Source organism: Abrus precatorius, unplaced genomic scaffold (genome assembly GCF_003935025.1).
Source record: "Abrus precatorius isolate BTA unplaced genomic scaffold, Abrus_2018 Scaffold8, whole genome shotgun sequence".
In the NCBI taxonomy this organism is placed as follows: domain Eukaryota; kingdom Viridiplantae; phylum Streptophyta; class Magnoliopsida; order Fabales; family Fabaceae; genus Abrus; species Abrus precatorius.
This window is the reverse complement of record NW_020874428.1, coordinates 585,303-603,084: the sequence shown is the minus strand read 5'-3', so window position 1 is coordinate 603,084 and position 17,782 is coordinate 585,303. Positions and strand designations below refer to the sequence as shown.

General features: G+C 33.2%; 2 protein-coding genes across 3 annotated transcripts; both read left to right on the top strand.

Moving 5' to 3' along the window:
* Positions 1-1,324: 1,324 nt before the first annotated feature.
* LOC113848460 (D-amino-acid transaminase, chloroplastic) lies at positions 1,325-4,099 on the top strand. Its single transcript, XM_027477982.1, has 5 exons — positions 1,325-1,500; positions 1,589-1,635; positions 2,008-2,186; positions 2,270-2,949; positions 3,922-4,099. Exons 1-5 carry the CDS (start codon positions 1,377-1,379, stop codon positions 4,014-4,016), a joined length of 1,125 nt encoding a protein of 374 aa, XP_027333783.1. The 5' UTR covers positions 1,325-1,376; the 3' UTR covers positions 4,017-4,099.
* Positions 4,100-6,485: 2,386 nt separating this feature from the next.
* On the top strand, positions 6,486-17,059 carry LOC113848459 (TOM1-like protein 9). Of its 2 annotated transcripts, XM_027477981.1 has the most exons (11): positions 6,706-6,829; positions 6,977-7,060; positions 8,065-8,143; positions 8,925-9,023; positions 9,117-9,230; positions 11,305-11,465; positions 12,046-12,127; positions 13,807-13,892; positions 14,054-14,257; positions 15,204-15,685; positions 15,943-17,059. In XM_027477981.1, the coding sequence occupies exons 4-11, from the start codon at positions 8,967-8,969 to the stop codon at positions 16,539-16,541; spliced, it is 1,785 nt and encodes a 594-aa protein (XP_027333782.1). In that variant the 5' UTR covers positions 6,706-6,829; positions 6,977-7,060; positions 8,065-8,143; positions 8,925-8,966; the 3' UTR covers positions 16,542-17,059. The 2 variants fall into 2 exon arrangements, with proteins under 2 accessions (XP_027333781.1, XP_027333782.1); XM_027477980.1 differs by lacking the exon at positions 6,977-7,060 and having other exon boundaries at positions 6,486-6,829.
* The last annotated feature ends 723 nt before the right edge of the window (positions 17,060-17,782 follow it).

Below are 17,782 nucleotides of genomic sequence, written 5' to 3'. Positions count from 1 at the left end.
CTTCGTATAAGCTGAATCGTAGCATTCTGATCTAGTTTTCTTTCTTGTTAGACTTTCTTCTCCTAATAAGAATATTTTGAGTCCTTGCACTTTTTGTTGTAGTTGTCTTGTTATGCATACACAGCAGCACCAAAAAATAACTCATTGAGGGGAATAAACACGGAAAGTAGATATCATAAAATTCTTCAAAGACGCGTACATTTTCTTCGTAAAAGGCGTGAATCGTCGCCTTATTTAGTAGAAGACAGCATTTATACAAGAAATACCCTCAATAACAAAAGGATTTGGCTCAATTTATTTTCTGGGCTTTTAATCCATGTGTCCATTTTCTGAGGCTTCATTATTCCAGGATTAATTTTTTATACCATAAAATGTAGATCTTTAATTTTATTTATTTTGTAAATTATTGAAGTAAAACTAATTTTGATTGAAAAAATATTAGCATTTAATTTAAATTTGTTATTATTCAATTATTTTGGGTTTGTATCATAGTAATGAAATTCTCCATATTTTTCCCTTTTTTATCTCCTCGACCCACCCACTAACATCTTTTATTTAACACTATCCACCTAGCATTTTTGGTTCAATAAATTTGTTCTACATATTACATATTTTTTTTGCTAACCATTTCATTAAAAAAAAATGGTAATACATATCAGATCCGTTGACACTAAATAACAAACTTTAATGCTTACATTGCTTGATTAAACTCATTCAAACACATTGTAATTAAGTTATATATTCAAATGGATACTATAAATCTAAAGTAAGAATTTATGTCAATTTATTAATAATTCAGAATAAATCTATATTAATAGTTTACAAGTAAAAAACTTATGAAAAATTAGATTTAAATTAAATGAAAATAGTTATAAAAATTAATATATTTTATAAAATATATTTAAGTCAATTTTTATTTTATTTCAAATAATTCAAATAACAAAATCTGATGTCATTTATTTTATTTCGCGTCATTCTTTTTCTTTTTTTAAATAGATTGAGTGTGAATAGGTATAAGAAAAAAAAAAAAAGTTAAGCTTGTAGACATAAAAATAAAAATAAAATTCTTTTAAAATGAGTTTATAATTTATAAAGCGAGACAATTAAAATTATTTATTATTTAATTTAAAACACATGATAATATTAATAAATAAAAATCAAAATAAAGATTTTCTTTTTATATTTTTCTAGTTCACAAATAAGTCCATTTTAGAAAAATATAATTTCCAAAAATATAACCTCTGAACAAAAACTGTTTATTTCATCATATAATGGTAGAAAGTATAAACAAGGAAAGTACGCAACAAAGTCAACTACAACTCACTCCTCCATCGATCGCATTCCACGTCACCATCTTCTTCTCACACCCAACAGCCATGTCTTCTCTCCAATTCCTTCCACACCCCATTTCACATTCTTCATCCTTCACACTCCTTCATCGCTCTCCTTCCTTACATCGCCATGCCCTCATCACCAAATTGTGTTTTCAAAGCTTCGTTCGTATGTTTTCTCACCAAAATTCTATTCAATTCGCGTTATTTTATGATGCTAATAATAATTACTACTGATTGGTGCGTTGACTTTGCAGATTCTAAAACTGAAGTATCTCATGTTCCACTTTTGACTTCCTCCGAGGTTTAATGTCTCTTTTGACTTCCAGTTTTTCTTGATGGGGTTGGGGACTATAGTAAGTTACTGGGTATTCTTTTTACCAGAGGGATTGTTTTTAGTATAGAATAATAATAAATAGACAAAATACTCTCTTAATTATATCTGTACATTTATATGGTCAACATTAACTTTTTAAATAGGTCCATCTGACTTGACTTGGATTAATTGGAATTGAATGTGACTTTGAAATAATTAGGATATCACACACACACACACATAAGCAAAGATACTATTTTGGTAATAGAAGAGAGGAAATAATTATTCTGAATTTGCAACTATGGAGTTACTAACAGTATCCTTTTTTATTTTAATTTTTTTCGTTTTTGATTGCATAAGGCCTCTGAAAGGTTGAAAACATTTAGAGAAAGTGTAAAGGGAAAGCAACAATATCTTGCCATGTATTCTAGTATTTTTGGTGGGATAACAACAGACCCATCTGCTATGGTTATTCCTATGGATGATCACATGGTCCACAGGGGCCATGGTGTCTTTGATACTGCAGCAATAGTGGACGGGTTAGTAATTTCCTCCTCCTAATGAGAACTATTTGGTTTTCTACTTTTTGAAGCAGTCAAATGATGTATTTTGTACATTATAGATACCTATATGAGCTAGATCAACACCTTGATCGGTTTTTAAGGTCAGCATCCATGTCTAAAATAGACCCCCCTTTTGATCATGGAAGCATAAGAAGAATACTCATACAAACTGTAAGTGCTTCCAAGTGTAGAAAAGGATCACTAAGATATTGGCTCTCAGCAGGACCTGGTGATTTTCAGTTATCTCCCTCTGGCTGCCACCAGTCAAGTCTTTATGCAATAGTAATACAGGATCTGTCGCCTTCAGCAAGTAATTTCAGGGGAGTTAAAGTTGTTACTTCATCTGTCCCCATTAAACATCCTCAATTTGCTGTCACTAAGAGTGTGAATTATCTTCAAAATGTGCTCTCAAAGATGGAAGCTGAAGAAGCTGGTGCTTTTGCAGGCATTTGGCTTGATAGTGAAGGTTTTGTTGCTGAAGGACCTAATATGAATGTGGCTTTTGTCACTAAAGAGAAGGAACTTATAATGCCTCACTTTGACAAAATTCTAAGCGGCTGCACAGCTAAGAGAATTTTAACCCTTGCTGAGAGTTTGTTGAGAGAGGGAAAGCTTCAGGGGATAAGGATGAAAAATGTGACCGTTGAGGAAGGTAAGAAAGCAGATGAAATGATGCTACTTGGCAGTGGAGTTCTTGTTTGCCCTGTAGTGCAATGGGATGAGCAGGTTATTGGGGATGGTGAGTGCTTCTACGACTTCCTGCAAAGAATGATATCAATTAATATTTAGGGTCCATTTAGAAAAGCTTATGAACAATTATGAAAATAGCTTGTGCTTCCCATAAGCTATTTTTAGCTTATTTCAATAAGCTTCTTGGTATAACTTAATAAGTTGTTTTCAATTTATCCAATAAATTTTATGGTTAAATTTATGGCATAAGCCATCATGTAAGAAAAACTTATTAAATAAGCATTTAACTAAATTGTGTACCCGAACACACTCTTAATACATGCCCTCAAGTGAATGCTATGCTTGTCAAAGGTTTAAATAAGGCTTTAATTGACTAAATTAACAGACACTTCTTATAGGAGCTTAAATGAATGTAATCTGTTTTTGTGTCTTGTTATTGTGTTATTTAAAATTGTGATTGAGATGCATGTTCTTTCCAGTTAGTATCTTTTAAACGGAATTGTATTCTTTTTACTGCTGATTTGTGAGCTGCTGCTGGTAATGTTAGGAAATATAGTATTCTGCTTTCTATAGTTGTAAATTAATTATGGAATTGGCTTCTACCCTTCTAGGTTGAGGGAACACCTGGCAAGTTTGCTTTGCCTTTTTTCAGGGTGGTGTTGAAAGTTTGATTATGCCACAGAATAATGCATTTTTACTTTGATTCTCTACACAAGATCTTATGTCCAAAAGTTGTACATTTGGTTCTTAGTCTTTTGGGGCCAAGCTTTAAAAATGTTCCTGGTGTATATTGTTTGTTCAAGGTCATTTGACATGCTATGTTTTAATCATTGACGATTTGGTGTTGCTTGTTTTTATGAATTATTGATTACTTCCATTATACATTTCGGGTAGCTGAGGGCTTTTAACATTGGCTTTCTTGATTAGTGGTTTTATTGAGACTTCAGCAGACATATCATTTTTGTAATCATTAACTGTACCTTTTCATGAACTAATTGATTTTGTTATGTATTCCTTTTAGGCAAAGAAGGTCCTATAACACAGGCTCTCTTAAATCTACTTGTTGAGGACATGAAGTCAGGCCCCTCTACTGTTCGTATACACGTTCCTTATTGACCCAACTTTATTTCCTTCTCCACATTTTATGATGAAGATTCATCAGTTGTTGTAATACTCAAAGTCCCTTCTCCTGCAAACATAGGCATAGCTTTTTTGCTCATTGGTTTGTAAAGCTTAATTTTCAAATGTGTTTCAGTTGTCCCATTAACCGTTCCTTTTCAGACTTGCTAGTTGCTAGTGAAAAACGTTAATAACAAAATTTGAATCATTCTTCTTTCCCTATTTTTGATTTGAAAAATGCTAGCAACACACTCTTTTGCATGCTCTCCTTAATACATTCCTTGTTATTAATTAAAATTTATTGAAAACAATAAAAGAAGAAAAAATATTAAATTACAAGTGAGAAAGAATGTGATTTATATAATTTTTTATAAATTTGAGTTAATAACAATAAGTATGTGAGAAAATTTATTGCTAGCATTTCTTTTAGAATTTTTCTTGTTGCTAGTGATATTAGTATGCTTTGAATTTGTTTGTGGTAATTATGAAACACGAGTTTATGTACAATGACACTGTTACTATGTTAGGCCAAAGCCATTTGACAAAATAGGTTACTAATAATGAAGAGAAAACAGAAGAAAGTTTCAGGAGATAATGACAGACAAAACGTGTAAAATTCCACGGTGAAGATTTCCATCATTAATTGTAAATCAACTAAGATATCAATAAAAAAATCAGTTTGTTTATGATGTGTGCATAAATTAATCTAAATCCTATATTTTTATATAAACATATGTTTTGCATTGGAAAAGTGCGATATTTGATTTTCTAACTATAAAACAAACAAGCCCACATCTTTACTGGTAGTAAAATGGAAATGTATTGATGACACATGGTGGAATGACACCTTTGTTGATCTAAGATCATCGATGTCTATACATTGTATTAGGCATTTGACTAAGTAAGATAATTCTGAATAGGATCATTATAAACAATTCTTTTTATTAGATCTTAATTTAATTGCATTATAAATTATTCGAAATCTAAACTCTAATTAAACTAGAATAATGTCCTTCATGATTGTACCACGCACTTTTCATGATTGGAATATTGATAGAAACAAGTAGAGAAAATCACTGTAACTATGCTGTAGTGAAGAGTTGTTGCCTATAACACTTTCTTTGGAAAAGATGTTACCATTTGTTTTCTTATTCTTAACTTTACTCGTTCCATTTCACAAAGTTATTTCGAATCAGTTGTTATTGTGAATAGAAACAAAGTAGGACAAATTTCAGAGTTATTCAAATATTTGGCCACAGCAATTACAAGGAGCAACTTGCACCTTTTTGTATTTACTTTTTGGTTGATATTTTGTATGAAGAACGCAAGCAAACTTTTATAACACCCTTTTTTTAATATACAAGTTCAAAAATTTTATTTAAGAATGCAAAAATACAATATAAAAATATTAATTTAAAAGTAAAAAAAAATGAAATTTACGTAATTTTTATAATTTTTAATAAATTTTAATAATACTTAAAAATATGTTTAAAAGAGTGTGTTAAAAAGTATCTAAGGATGCACATGCCACCTATTCTAATATTTTTATTTTTATTTTTATTTAACCCAAATTTTTTATAAAATTATTTTTTATCATGATATGAAAATATTAGAATAAATCTAATAATAGAACAAAATTAGATCAACTCAATTCATAAATAAAATATATCAATTTTAATATTATGTATAATTAAATTGTAGAATTAATAACGTATAAAATTAAAATTAAATTATTAATACTACAAATATAAATATGTTATTCCCAAAATATAAATTGAATCCCATGTCAAAATATATTGACTCTAATTTAAAAGCCTATATTCATCAAAATTAACTTTAAATCAAAATAGTTTGGTAGGACAAGACAAATTATTAATAATAATATTAAGAAATATTCATAACACATTTTATTATACTTTTTTTTAACACATTTTTAAATTTTATTAAAAAAATTGTAAAATTTACTCATGATTTAATAATTTTGTCTTATACATTATAGTTTTTAATCAACTTTATTGATGTCTTACCTTCTTTAAAATTGTTGTTAAATTAAAAAACATTTTTTGAACGTAGAAAAATATTTAATATGATTAAAAAATAATTTCTAAAAATATTCTCAGTTTAAAAATATTCTGATGTGAATTATTTTTATAAATTGTATGCAAAAGATGATTAAATATATATACATATATTTCTCTACAGCACTTGGAAAAAAATTACCAACTTGAGAAACAGATTTGGTTGACTAAGGTCAAGTAAATTTTTATTTTTGGTCAAATTTCTAAGGTGCAATAGCAATGCAAGGAAAGGAGGTGGTTATGCTAGGCTGGCCTATGCAACATCAGGTGGGAGAATCAGAATCGTTTATTCAAAAGTGGTCGGCAAAAGCAACGGCATCAGGGGCGAATCGCACCTCAACGGACACGTGGCAGTTTCTTATAAGGCCTTCGTTGTTCTGTACGCTTCAAAGTTCCCATTCTAACCCCAACTCAACATTTCCCTCAACGGAATCCACCAACTAGCGATTTTCGTTTCGTTCGTCGAATAGAGAGAGAGAGAGAGAGAGAGAGGGAGAGAGAGAGAAAAGGGGAATAGGACAAATCCGGCGATATCGCCGGAATCGTTCTCCGATCGCGCCGGTGGTTTGGTTTACGGTCGTCGGAGAATCGCCGATCTTATTCTGGTTCGAATCGTCGTTGGTGACCGGAGATGGTGAATTCTATGGTTGAACGCGCCACGAGCGACATGCTCATAGGACCAGATTGGGCCATGAACATCGAGATCTGCGATATGCTGAATCATGACCCTGGGTACGCATTCCCTTTCCTATTTCATTCAAAACGCACTGTTTCTTCATCCGCGAGTTTTTTTTTTTTTTTTTTTTATCAATATTTTTTGCATTTTGGCTGAATTTTGGGAACAATTGCTAACGAAAATTTCGAGGTTAAAATTGCAAGTGTTTTGCGGTTGTGAACGAATTCCGATCGACGCGTGAGCTAAGTTGTAGATTGGAATGGGACAGAAAATTTCGTAGTGATTTTGTTTGTTTTCTATTTGCGATCGTTTGCCGTATAATGCGTATGTTCTTCAAATTTCGTGGCATTAGGTGCTCTTCTATTGCTGAAACACCCTGTGAATTGATCAAGTGACGGCTACTGTGGGCTCTGCCAAACCGTGACTCACGTTTGCGCATATGCTATGTGATATCTAATTTGCTGGTTATCTTATATGCGGAATTATTTAAATTATAAGTCTTCTGCGCCATTTGTGTCTGATTTGTTATGATTTCAGTTAACGTACAAAATGGTCGTCTAAGAGGCAACTTCTCTTGCTTTGGTTCTAAAAAGTTTTCATTTATACAACAAATTAGTCTTTTGAGCGATGAAATTGTTTACTAGTTGACAACATGTTTGGGTAAACATGTTAAAGGAAAATACTAAATGGTACGTAAACGAAATTTGACGAAAACTGTAAATCAGAATCCAACCTAATTTCTGTCACTTATCCATCTTTATATATATACTGTTTAAAATTTTTTAAGCCAAAAATATAAAATCATGTTGATTTGTGCTCATTCGTGGAAAAGTCTTTCTTACTAACAAGCATTGCTCCTCATTAAAAGGTTGACACTTTGGGGACTAATTTATATGCACATGCAGTTTCAGGGATCAAAACAATATAAGTTGTTTCAGGAATGGCATTATATTTAACTTCTTTAGTTCCAAAATTTACACTTTTTCCCCATTTTTTGACATTTCAAAATTTGGAATACATAAATTTTTAACACTTAGCAGATTTTATTCTGAGAGAGTTCTATGTTTTCTTAGGGGGAGAATGGGCGGAGTCGGGAGTGTACTGTCTGAACTCTGAAGACATATGTCTTTTGTGTTTCTACTTGCATCTGTGTTTACACAGTTTTGAACTGGATTTTTCTTTGTTGTAGAAATGTTTTCATGCAATTAGAATATTTGATGAATAATGTTTGAATTTTTCTCATGATTTACACTTCCATACATTGACAACTAAGTTTGGTTATGCTTATCAGGCAAGCAAAGGATGTTGTTAAAGGCATAAAGAAGCGGATTGGAAGTAAAAATTCAAAAGTTCAACTTCTTGCACTAACTGTAAGCAAACGAGTGCTGTAATAAAGCTTTCTTGTTTTTTTGTTAAACTCTGAGATAACATTTGTTCAATTTGCTCTTTGATTTATGCATTTGCTTCATTTGATTTTTTAGAATTCCATTTGGACCTCCTAAACTTTACAAAGTTTACTGATTTTGAATTTTTTTCTTAAATGATATTGATATTCATTGTTGCAAGTTTTGTGAATATATTTAGGATGGTTTTCTTTTGTATCATAAAAAAACTTACTGACAATTGCTTTTGTTTTCAGATAAAATATTAAGTTTGTAAGAGATAGAAATATAATACAACTATGGGGAAGATATTCTCATAAACAGAAAAGTGAAAAGATAACAGAGCCAAAGAGGCTAAGTTTCAATAAATATTTACTCTCTCAAGTTGTCTGAAATGAATATTTGGTTTAAACTACTGTGAGTAGGGAGTTGATACAAACATAATTCTGATTTCTGTCACTTCATCAATTACCATTCTACTCCAATCTATCTAATCATAGCCTTAAAATCTCATATGGTCAGCTGGTCCTTTTTTTTTTAATGGCCTTCCTAAGAAGCCTGTCATTATATATTTCTTGTTATGATTTAAACTTTTTGCACTGTACTGGTATGGAGCTGAAACTAACTTTTGAGAGTACCTTGGTATCTTTTCTAAATGGTGCTTGTTCATCTAGGAATCATTCTCTCTAGTCTGTGTATAATTGAATTGTCTAGATCATTGACAATTAGAATAATTCATTTAGTTTTCTGTTGGCGTGCTGTATTCTAGTTGCTGGAGACAATCATAAAGAACTGTGGAGATATTGTTCACATGCATGTTGCTGAGAGAGATGTGCTTCATGAGATGGTGAAAATAGTAAAGAAGAAGGTATCCATAATTTCTTGTTTTCATAGTTTTCCTTTGTTGTTTCTGCTCTCATCTTCTAAAATATGTTGATTTCATTTGTCATGCCAATTGTAGCCTGATTTTCATGTCAGAGAGAAGATACTGATTCTTATAGACACTTGGCAAGAAGCATTTGGAGGGCCGAGGGCAAGATACCCACAATACTATGCTGCATACCAGGAGTTGTTGGTAATGTTTAATAAGTTCTTTTTACTTATAGATTTTGTTGCAAGTAATCTAGGTTGTCAAAATTGAGATCTTAGTCATCTTACATAGGATCAAGAGGAGATGAAAAACACATAAATTGTGTGATCATAACATGGATTGTAAGATCCTACATCCTACTTAATACATGCATATATCAAATAAAATAATAACCTTTAAAATACAATTATGCTTAATTTTAAAATATATGAAAGGCCATACTTGTTATAAAATATATAACTTGTTAGAACATGTAAAGTAAAACTGCCTCCTAGCAGAAAAGCGATGACATATGTGTGGCTGAAGAACAGAGCAAAACCTGAATATGGACAGTGTCACATTGACACAATAATGTTCAAATACTGATACTGACATAAGAATGCTTGAAGGCTTCTCCAGAGGCAGGCTTGAAAACTTCAGAACAGAGAAGAGAGGTCAGATAAGAGAATACTCAAACACACAGAATGGAACAAAATGTGAACATAGGAGATTGAGAGTGTCTCTTGTGCGAGTAGGCAATTGGTTTAATGTCAATTACTGCAGCTCAACCAAGATGACACATTTCCAAGCTTTGTATGGAAGAGACCCTCCATTGCTATTTAAAGAAGACACTTTTACTTCTAAAGGTGGTGGAGGTAAATCAGATGAATTGAGATTTGAGAGAGAGATTTGATTTTGGACAGACTAGGATTTACTCTAGAAAAGGCTCATAATAGGATGAAACAACAAAGCTAACAAAAGGAGGAGAGAGCTTGAATTTAAAGTGGATGATGATTGAGGGTTCCTCAACCATATAAGCTGAAATCACTATCAAAGAAGAGAAATGGGAAGATATCACCCAGATCTTTTGGACCTTATAAAGTGGAGAGAATTGGACAAGTTTCTTGCAAACTACAATTACTATAACATAGTAGAATTCATCCAGTTTTTCATGTCAGTCTCCTCAAGAAGGCTGTTCTAAGGTCTCCATGGTCACCCACTTTTAGAGGATTGGGGGTTGCAACTTACAACCTTATGAATTGTTGAAGTTGAGGTACAATGATACTGGGAAAGCAGAAGTACTAGTTAAATGGATGGGTCTACCAGATTTTGAGAATTCATGAGAGCTATTGTCTACACTACAAACTGCTTTTCCATATTTTCACCTTGAGGACAAGTTTTTTTCCTTTTTTTTTTTTGGGGGGGGGGGAGGAAGTATTGATAGTAATAATGTACATAGACCAGTAATAAAAAGGGTTTGCACTTGGCTGATTAGGTAAAATGGGTCTTTTAATAATGGGCCTAAATGATTTAGTTAGAGTGAAGAGGGCTTATAAAATCTATTGGACCAATTTGTAGAGAGAGAAAGAGAACTATCGCGAAGTTAGGAGAGAACCAGTGCCTATTAAATTGCACCAAAGTAGTGGATATCATCGTTTTGTGTTCTAGTTTTGCTAGAAAGGATTGCACTAAATTGTAGATCGTGTCTTTCTTGTAGAACTAGAACACAAAAAGATTATCTCCACTAGTACAGTGCATTTAGAGGGGCAAAGGTTATCTCCTAACTTTTCAATCGTTCCCTCTCTCTCTCTCTACATATTGGTCCGGTGCATTTTATAAGCCCCCTTCACTCTGAATCACTTGAGCCCATTATTTATTAGCAGGCCAATTTTGCCTCATATAGACCCTTTCTGTTATGGATCTATTTACATTATTGCTATCATCAATCCCGTGACTTTATGAGTAATCTTGGAAATTCTGCTCTTATTATACCAACTTGTGGTCGTGAGTGTAAACAGGATAGGAAATGGCTAGAAACTTAGGATTGTAAGATCTGATAAGTACAATCACAATTTTGATATCATTGCAAGCATTCCTCTTTACTTGCCGTTGTGAAAATGAAATATACTTCATAAGAGCAATCAATGTGTAGCATTTTTATTTGGGTGCAGTGTTCATTTATAATTGCTTATACATAGATTGACTTCCGACTGTGAATTGTTGTGCTTGGAATACTTATATAAATATTTTAAAATTTAGTTGTGTCTAGTTTATTATACAAAGTATTTGTTTATTTCAGCGTGCTGGGGCAGTATTCCCTCAAAGGTCTGAACAATCTGCACCTGTATTCACACCTCCACAAACACAGCCATTGGCATCATACCCTCAAAATATACGTGACTTGGATGCTGGGCAGGACACAGCTGAGGCCTCTGCAGAGTCTGAGTTCCCAACACTAAGGTATGATGTATTTCCTCTTCTTGTTATGCAAAATGTAGTTGACTTAGATCTTGTTGATTCACAGTCTCACTGAATCATTGGATTGATTTTATGGTATGTTATACACACACACATACATGTTAAGCATCATAGCTACATGAGTACAATACCACATATATTACTGGTGGAATTTCTTTGCATTTCAGATGTCACAGTTGAAGTCAGGTGCATGACTGGCCTAGCCATGTATTTTTTATTTTCCGTAGTGGAAGGTCAAGTGGTGTTTGGAGAACCCATGAAAACTTTACAGCAATATGCAAAATATAGCTTAAAGGAAGAATTGAATTTTGATCAGAGTTTTCATTTTTTTATTCAAATTGTCTTTTAACTGTTAATGAATTTGGTTTTTCAAATATAAGACAGTAAACTATATGAATTCCATGGATTAAAATTTCACTTGCTTCTTGGTGTAATGAGCGCATGGTAATTTTAGTATGTACTGCTATTGGTAATATTATGATGATGATGATAGTTATGCGGTGGTAAAGATTGCCATATATAATCATGCATTATTTTGTTCTAATAAATCTTTCTTTCCCAGTTTGACTGAAATTCAGAATGCACGTGGTATCATGGATGTTCTTGCAGAGATGCTCAATGCATTAGACCCTAGTAACAAAGAAGTAAGTCACTCAACTCAAACTCAAACTATGATGATAAAAATGAATAAAAATGTTTTGAGTCTTTGAGATAATGCACCCATAGTACAAACCATTGAACTATTGCTTGACTTGTTTACCTAAATGCACCCATAGTGTAATAAACCATACATGTCTTCACCTAACACTTTCACATTTGCGATTGTTGGTTTGTGAAACTGTATCAGAGTCTCTATGACCAAGTGGTCTAGACTCTAGAGTTTGCTCTGTGCTGCCCCTATTCTTCTAATAATATGTTAAATTTCCGCACAAGGTAGGTGGGCTTGTGTATTCCATGCTTCAATCCCAAACGGCTCTTGAGTGAGTGGTTGTGTCAGAGATATAATATAAAACTATTCATGTGTTTTCACCTATCAACTTAAGCTTTTGGAATTGTAGGTTCATGATAGTTATATTCACCAAAGGGCTCTTTAGTGAAGGGGTCGTGTTAGAGAGATAATATAACTATTCATGTGTTTTCACCTATCAACTTAAGCTTTTGGAATTGGAGGTTCATGACAGTCATATTCACCAAATTCCACACTTTTTTCCTCAACTTTTTGTGTTTTTCTTGGGGTCTTTAAATGATTTATTGTGTCAATTTGTTTACTTGATTGACTGTGTTTTGTATTCCCTCTCCCATGTAGTCTTTGTGCTTTGACTGCTGATATGGCTGTGACAGTTATTCACAGGGTGTTGAAACTTAATTATGGGATGAGACAAATACAGGTTTTCACTAGTGATAACACTGATTATAGATGTGGAAAACAACGACATTTTTTTTAGTAGTGATTGAAATTGACTGAACCAAAAGTTTGAGGATTAAATGTTAAAATCTGAGTAGAAGCTACAGAGATGAAAACTGAACCTTGGCCAATTATATTTGTGGTGATTATCGGCCTTTTTGCTGTTTTGGACATATAAGCTTGAAATATTTATTTTTGCATTATCATTTTTAGACCATGCACTGCAGCATATTATGTATTTTAAACTGATATACATATGCAGTTAGTTTGGTGTTTCCTTGTAAATTTATTTAACTCGAGCATAATGGGTGTTGCTTAAGGAAAGAGCAAATTTAAATCATGAAGGGGAAAAACTAAATAGCACTTTCTTGTGATGATTTCTTTTGAATCTTCAGGCCGTGTTTGGATATCTAATGATGAGTGTAGTGGAATGGTAATAAATGGGATGGATTGATGAAATGGAGTAATACTATGATACCAATGTTTGGATATTTGGAATGGATTTATATTGCATAGAAAGTGGATGAAATTGTAAGAATTATAGCTTTATTAGAATCGTTGTGTGTGCATACCCCTGTAATTGGTGAAAGGGGTAAGAAAAATACGGTATTGGACAGAGTGGGTGGAACAAATTCCATCTAGTTAGTTCCATTCTATTCCATCCTATTTGGAACAATCTAAACAATAGCAGCTACAGCTAATATGATCCCATTTCATTCCCCTTCATTCCATGCTTTCTGTCATTCAAACTTGGCCTTACTACCGTTGATTTGATTTTGCCTTTCAAAACCTTTTGCTTAAGTCTAAAATAAATATGTTCCCCTTCAACATTTAATATCTAGAGATTATTGATTATCATGTTGTTAATTACAAACTCCTACTTGACATCTTGTGGATGGCCATTGTTTCTTTTTTCAGGGCCTTAGACAGGAGGTTATTATTGATTTGGTGGAGCAGTGTCGAACATACAAGCAGAGAGTTGTACACCTAGTTAACTCAACTTCGTAAGGCCTGAAGTCCCTTCCATGATATTATATAATGATGATCACATATGATATGCTTTGAATAATTTATTTATGTTTATTGTATTCTTAATAAAATATATTCTTTATATTTAAACATTGTAACAGTTATTATTGTGGTCCTTTTCTGTCTATTTTTCCAGGGATGAATCTCTGCTATGCCAGGGACTAGCTTTGAATGATGATCTTCAGCGTGTACTGGCCAAGCATGAATCTATTTCTTCTGGAACTTCTACTCTAAATCAAAATCAAACAGAGAATTTAAAACCTGCCCCTGCTGGAACACTTGTAGATATTGATGCTCCTTTGGTTGATACTGGAGATACTAGTAAACAAACTGATGGGCGGTAATCCAATCTCTTTTGTTTCTTTCCATTATTTCTTTGCTCATGTATATTATCTGCATTCACTAGTAAGTTACAGTTAGGAATAGAGTCATAATACACTTTATAAAGCTTGAGTAGCCCTCTTCCTTTGAGCTAGCTTTTGAGAGTAAATTAGACCTAGTTTTCTAATATAATATTTGAGTCTATCCAGTTTGAATGTTGGATGCTCAAAGATGTTCAGTCCTACGAACTCCACGTACCAGGTATCTAATCCTGGGCACACGGGTATGTTAAAATGTCCCACATGAGCTAGGAATAGTCACAATACTACTTATAAACCTTGGGTAGCCCTCTTCTTTTGAGCTAGCTTTTAGGAGTGTGTTAGACCTAATTTTTTAGTAGTTGCAATTATTTTTACCCTTTTACAATTCTTGTAATTTATCATTTCTGGCTAATTCTCAGCGTAAAAATGTATACTATTGAAAGTAACTTCCAAATAAAGTGGTCTGGCAACTTGTTCTATTATTTCTATTGGAATGATATCATTGATATTAGTAGTAGTTTATGGGATACGAATATAAATTGAAATTAAGTTCTATTTGTTGGCTTTCATTAAAGTTATGTGTTAGTCTTTTATTATATTTGAATAGTTTAATTTCTGGAACTATTAAGATTTACTAAGATTACTTTAGTGTTCAAGTTCTAGGCTATTGTACTTGGGAAGTGTTCTGAAACCATAAAAACACCAAATCTTTTGTGTTTAGTTCTCATCATTGTCAATTGATTGAATCGTCATTGATGAGCTAGGTCATAAACTTTAATTTTTGCTGCAGGCTTACATTGGTCGGTCTTAATGTATAAAACATGCAGATAGATTGATACATGAACCACTTGCGCTCTGATCTGACCTATTTGGTGCGTGTTGGGCATATGGTTCTTATATCTATTTACTTACATGCATGTGCAGATCCTCTTCTGGTGTTGAAGCAGGGTCCCAAACATTGAATCAGTTATTACTTCCTGCGCCCCCGACTGCTAATGGTTCAGCGCTCCCTGCAAAGGTTGATCCCAAATTGGACCTGCTCAGTGGCGATGACTATAACTCACCGAAAGCAGATACTTCACTTGCTCTTGTTCCTTTAGGAGAACAACAGCCTGTCAGTCCTCTGTCTCAGCAGAATGCCCTTGTTCTTTTTGATATGTTTTCTAATGGAAATAATGCACCTACATCTGTCAATACCCAGCCAACCAATGTTGCTGGCCAAAACAGTCCATTTGCTCCCCAATTTCAACAGCAAACAGTCATGTCTCAAGGTGGATTTTACCCCAATGGAAATGTCCCAAATGCGGGTTCACCTCAGTATGAACAATCACTTTATACACAAAGTACGGGTCCTGCCTGGAATGGTCAGGTTGCACAACAGCAACAGCCACCTTCGCCTGTTTATGGTGTGTTTAATGCTGCTTCATTGAATTTATTTAAATATTCCCTATTTGGCTTAAATCCTTCACAATTACATTCTCTTTCTAGAAAATGGTTTAGTTGACGGTGAATTTGTATTTCAACAATATTTTTCATTCCCCACCAACTGGAAGTGATATGTAGTTGGTGCTTTGGATGGATTGAGGAGAATATAAATGTATGGGATTTGTGCCCTCATATTTTGAATGTCATTGTATAACTCGTTTTCTTTTTTGTTTGACAGGTACACAAAACAGTGGATCGTTGCCACCACCTCCCTGGGAAGCTCAACCAGCAGATAATGGCAGTCCAGTGGCCGGCACCCAGTATCCACAGCCACAGCAAGTCACGCAAGTGGGTATGCCAAATGTGCAGACTGCTACACACCGTCAGGGGGCTCAAGCGATGGGCAATGATCAGGCTGTTGGTATGTATATGCAACCAAATGCAAACAGCCAAATGTCAGCAATCAATAACCATGTTGGAAGCAATCAAATGGGCTTGCAACCTCAGCATATTCAAGGTGTTGCAGGGCCCTACATGGGTATGTTTTCACATCAAATGCAGGCTGGTCCTGGGGTTTCCATGTATCCTCAGCAAATGTTTGGAAACCAATTTATGGGATACGGCTATGGTCAGCAACAAGGAGTTCCATATATTGAGCAGCAAATGTATGGTATGTCTATTAGAGATGATAGTGGTTTGAGAAACTCCTACCAGGTTTCTTCATCTTATGCTCCATCCGGGAAGCCTTCCAAGCCAGAGGATAAGCTATTCGGTGACCTTGTTGACATGGCTAAATTGAAGCCCAAGCCCACTCCAGGCCGGGCTGGCAGCATGTAAAATCTATTGCTTGGTTTACAGTTTTCGTCCGATTGCTAACATTTGCCCCCATTTTTCTTCTATTTTTCTTGTTACTTTTATATGTTTTTATAATGTTATTTTTTTTTTTTTTGGTTTTTGTTACATATTGTTTGCATGTCTTGGAATTAGCATTTGATTATGTACATCCCTTCTAGAGAAAACATTGAAAAATGGGAGGAAGAAAAAAAGGCTAGACCATCTTTGGGTTGGATTGTAGTTTGTGGCAATTTTCCCTTGTATTACTCTTTCTTTTCATTTTGCAGTAGTGATGGTTCAAGGGTGCTTGAATGGCAACGCTATCTAAAATGTCAAGGGGTGTCTTACCCTTGACGGTTAAAATTATGTTACTTGTTATAAAGGTTGTAGAAACTAACAGGAAGGTTGGTGATGGATCTTCAGAGAAAAGAGGTGCTGAGTTCGTATTTTGGTTCACTCGTGTATGATTGACGAAGTAATTAAGACATGCCTTTCCAATTGTTAATAGCATGCTTGGATTTCCAAAATTTGTTTACTACGACTGTCTTAAATTCAGATCTAAACATTATGGAGAATACCAAAAAGAATCCAGTCATGGAAGTAGAATAACAAAAGGAAATGAATGCAATTATGAAGGTTTATTGCGCACCCCTGCAAATATGACAAATTAAGATTGTGTATAGAAATGACACTGAAGCTTGCAATAGAAAGCACGGACTAGTGCTACGAGAAAGACTACAGCTCTAAAACCATCTTAGAAGAACTTAATATGAGAAAAAAAAAATTTCATTAATTTTTAAAAGAAATCTTACATAGGTACTTAATGAAATATACAAGCTTACTAGAGAGTAAGATACATAATTTTTCGTAATAAAATTATTCGAGACAAACTAATCAGTCTAAGATCTCTTAATTTAAGAAATTTTAAACTTAATACAATACAAAATTTACATTATTTATGAGATACTTGTTACAGAATCAGTAAATTTGAGAGAATATTGTATATTATTTCTAGATTGATGGTTGTGATTTCTCTAATATCTTAAAGATTAAAAGGTATTTATATTTTTTTTTTAACTAAATCACTAACTCCACTGTCTAGTAATATAAAATTAATAGTAATGATTATTCTACGTGTGAGAGAAATAAAATGTCCACTTAATTTATAAGACAAATTAAAATTTATCTATTTATAATATAATTTAACAAACAATAATAATAATAATAATCAAACTTTATTTCAC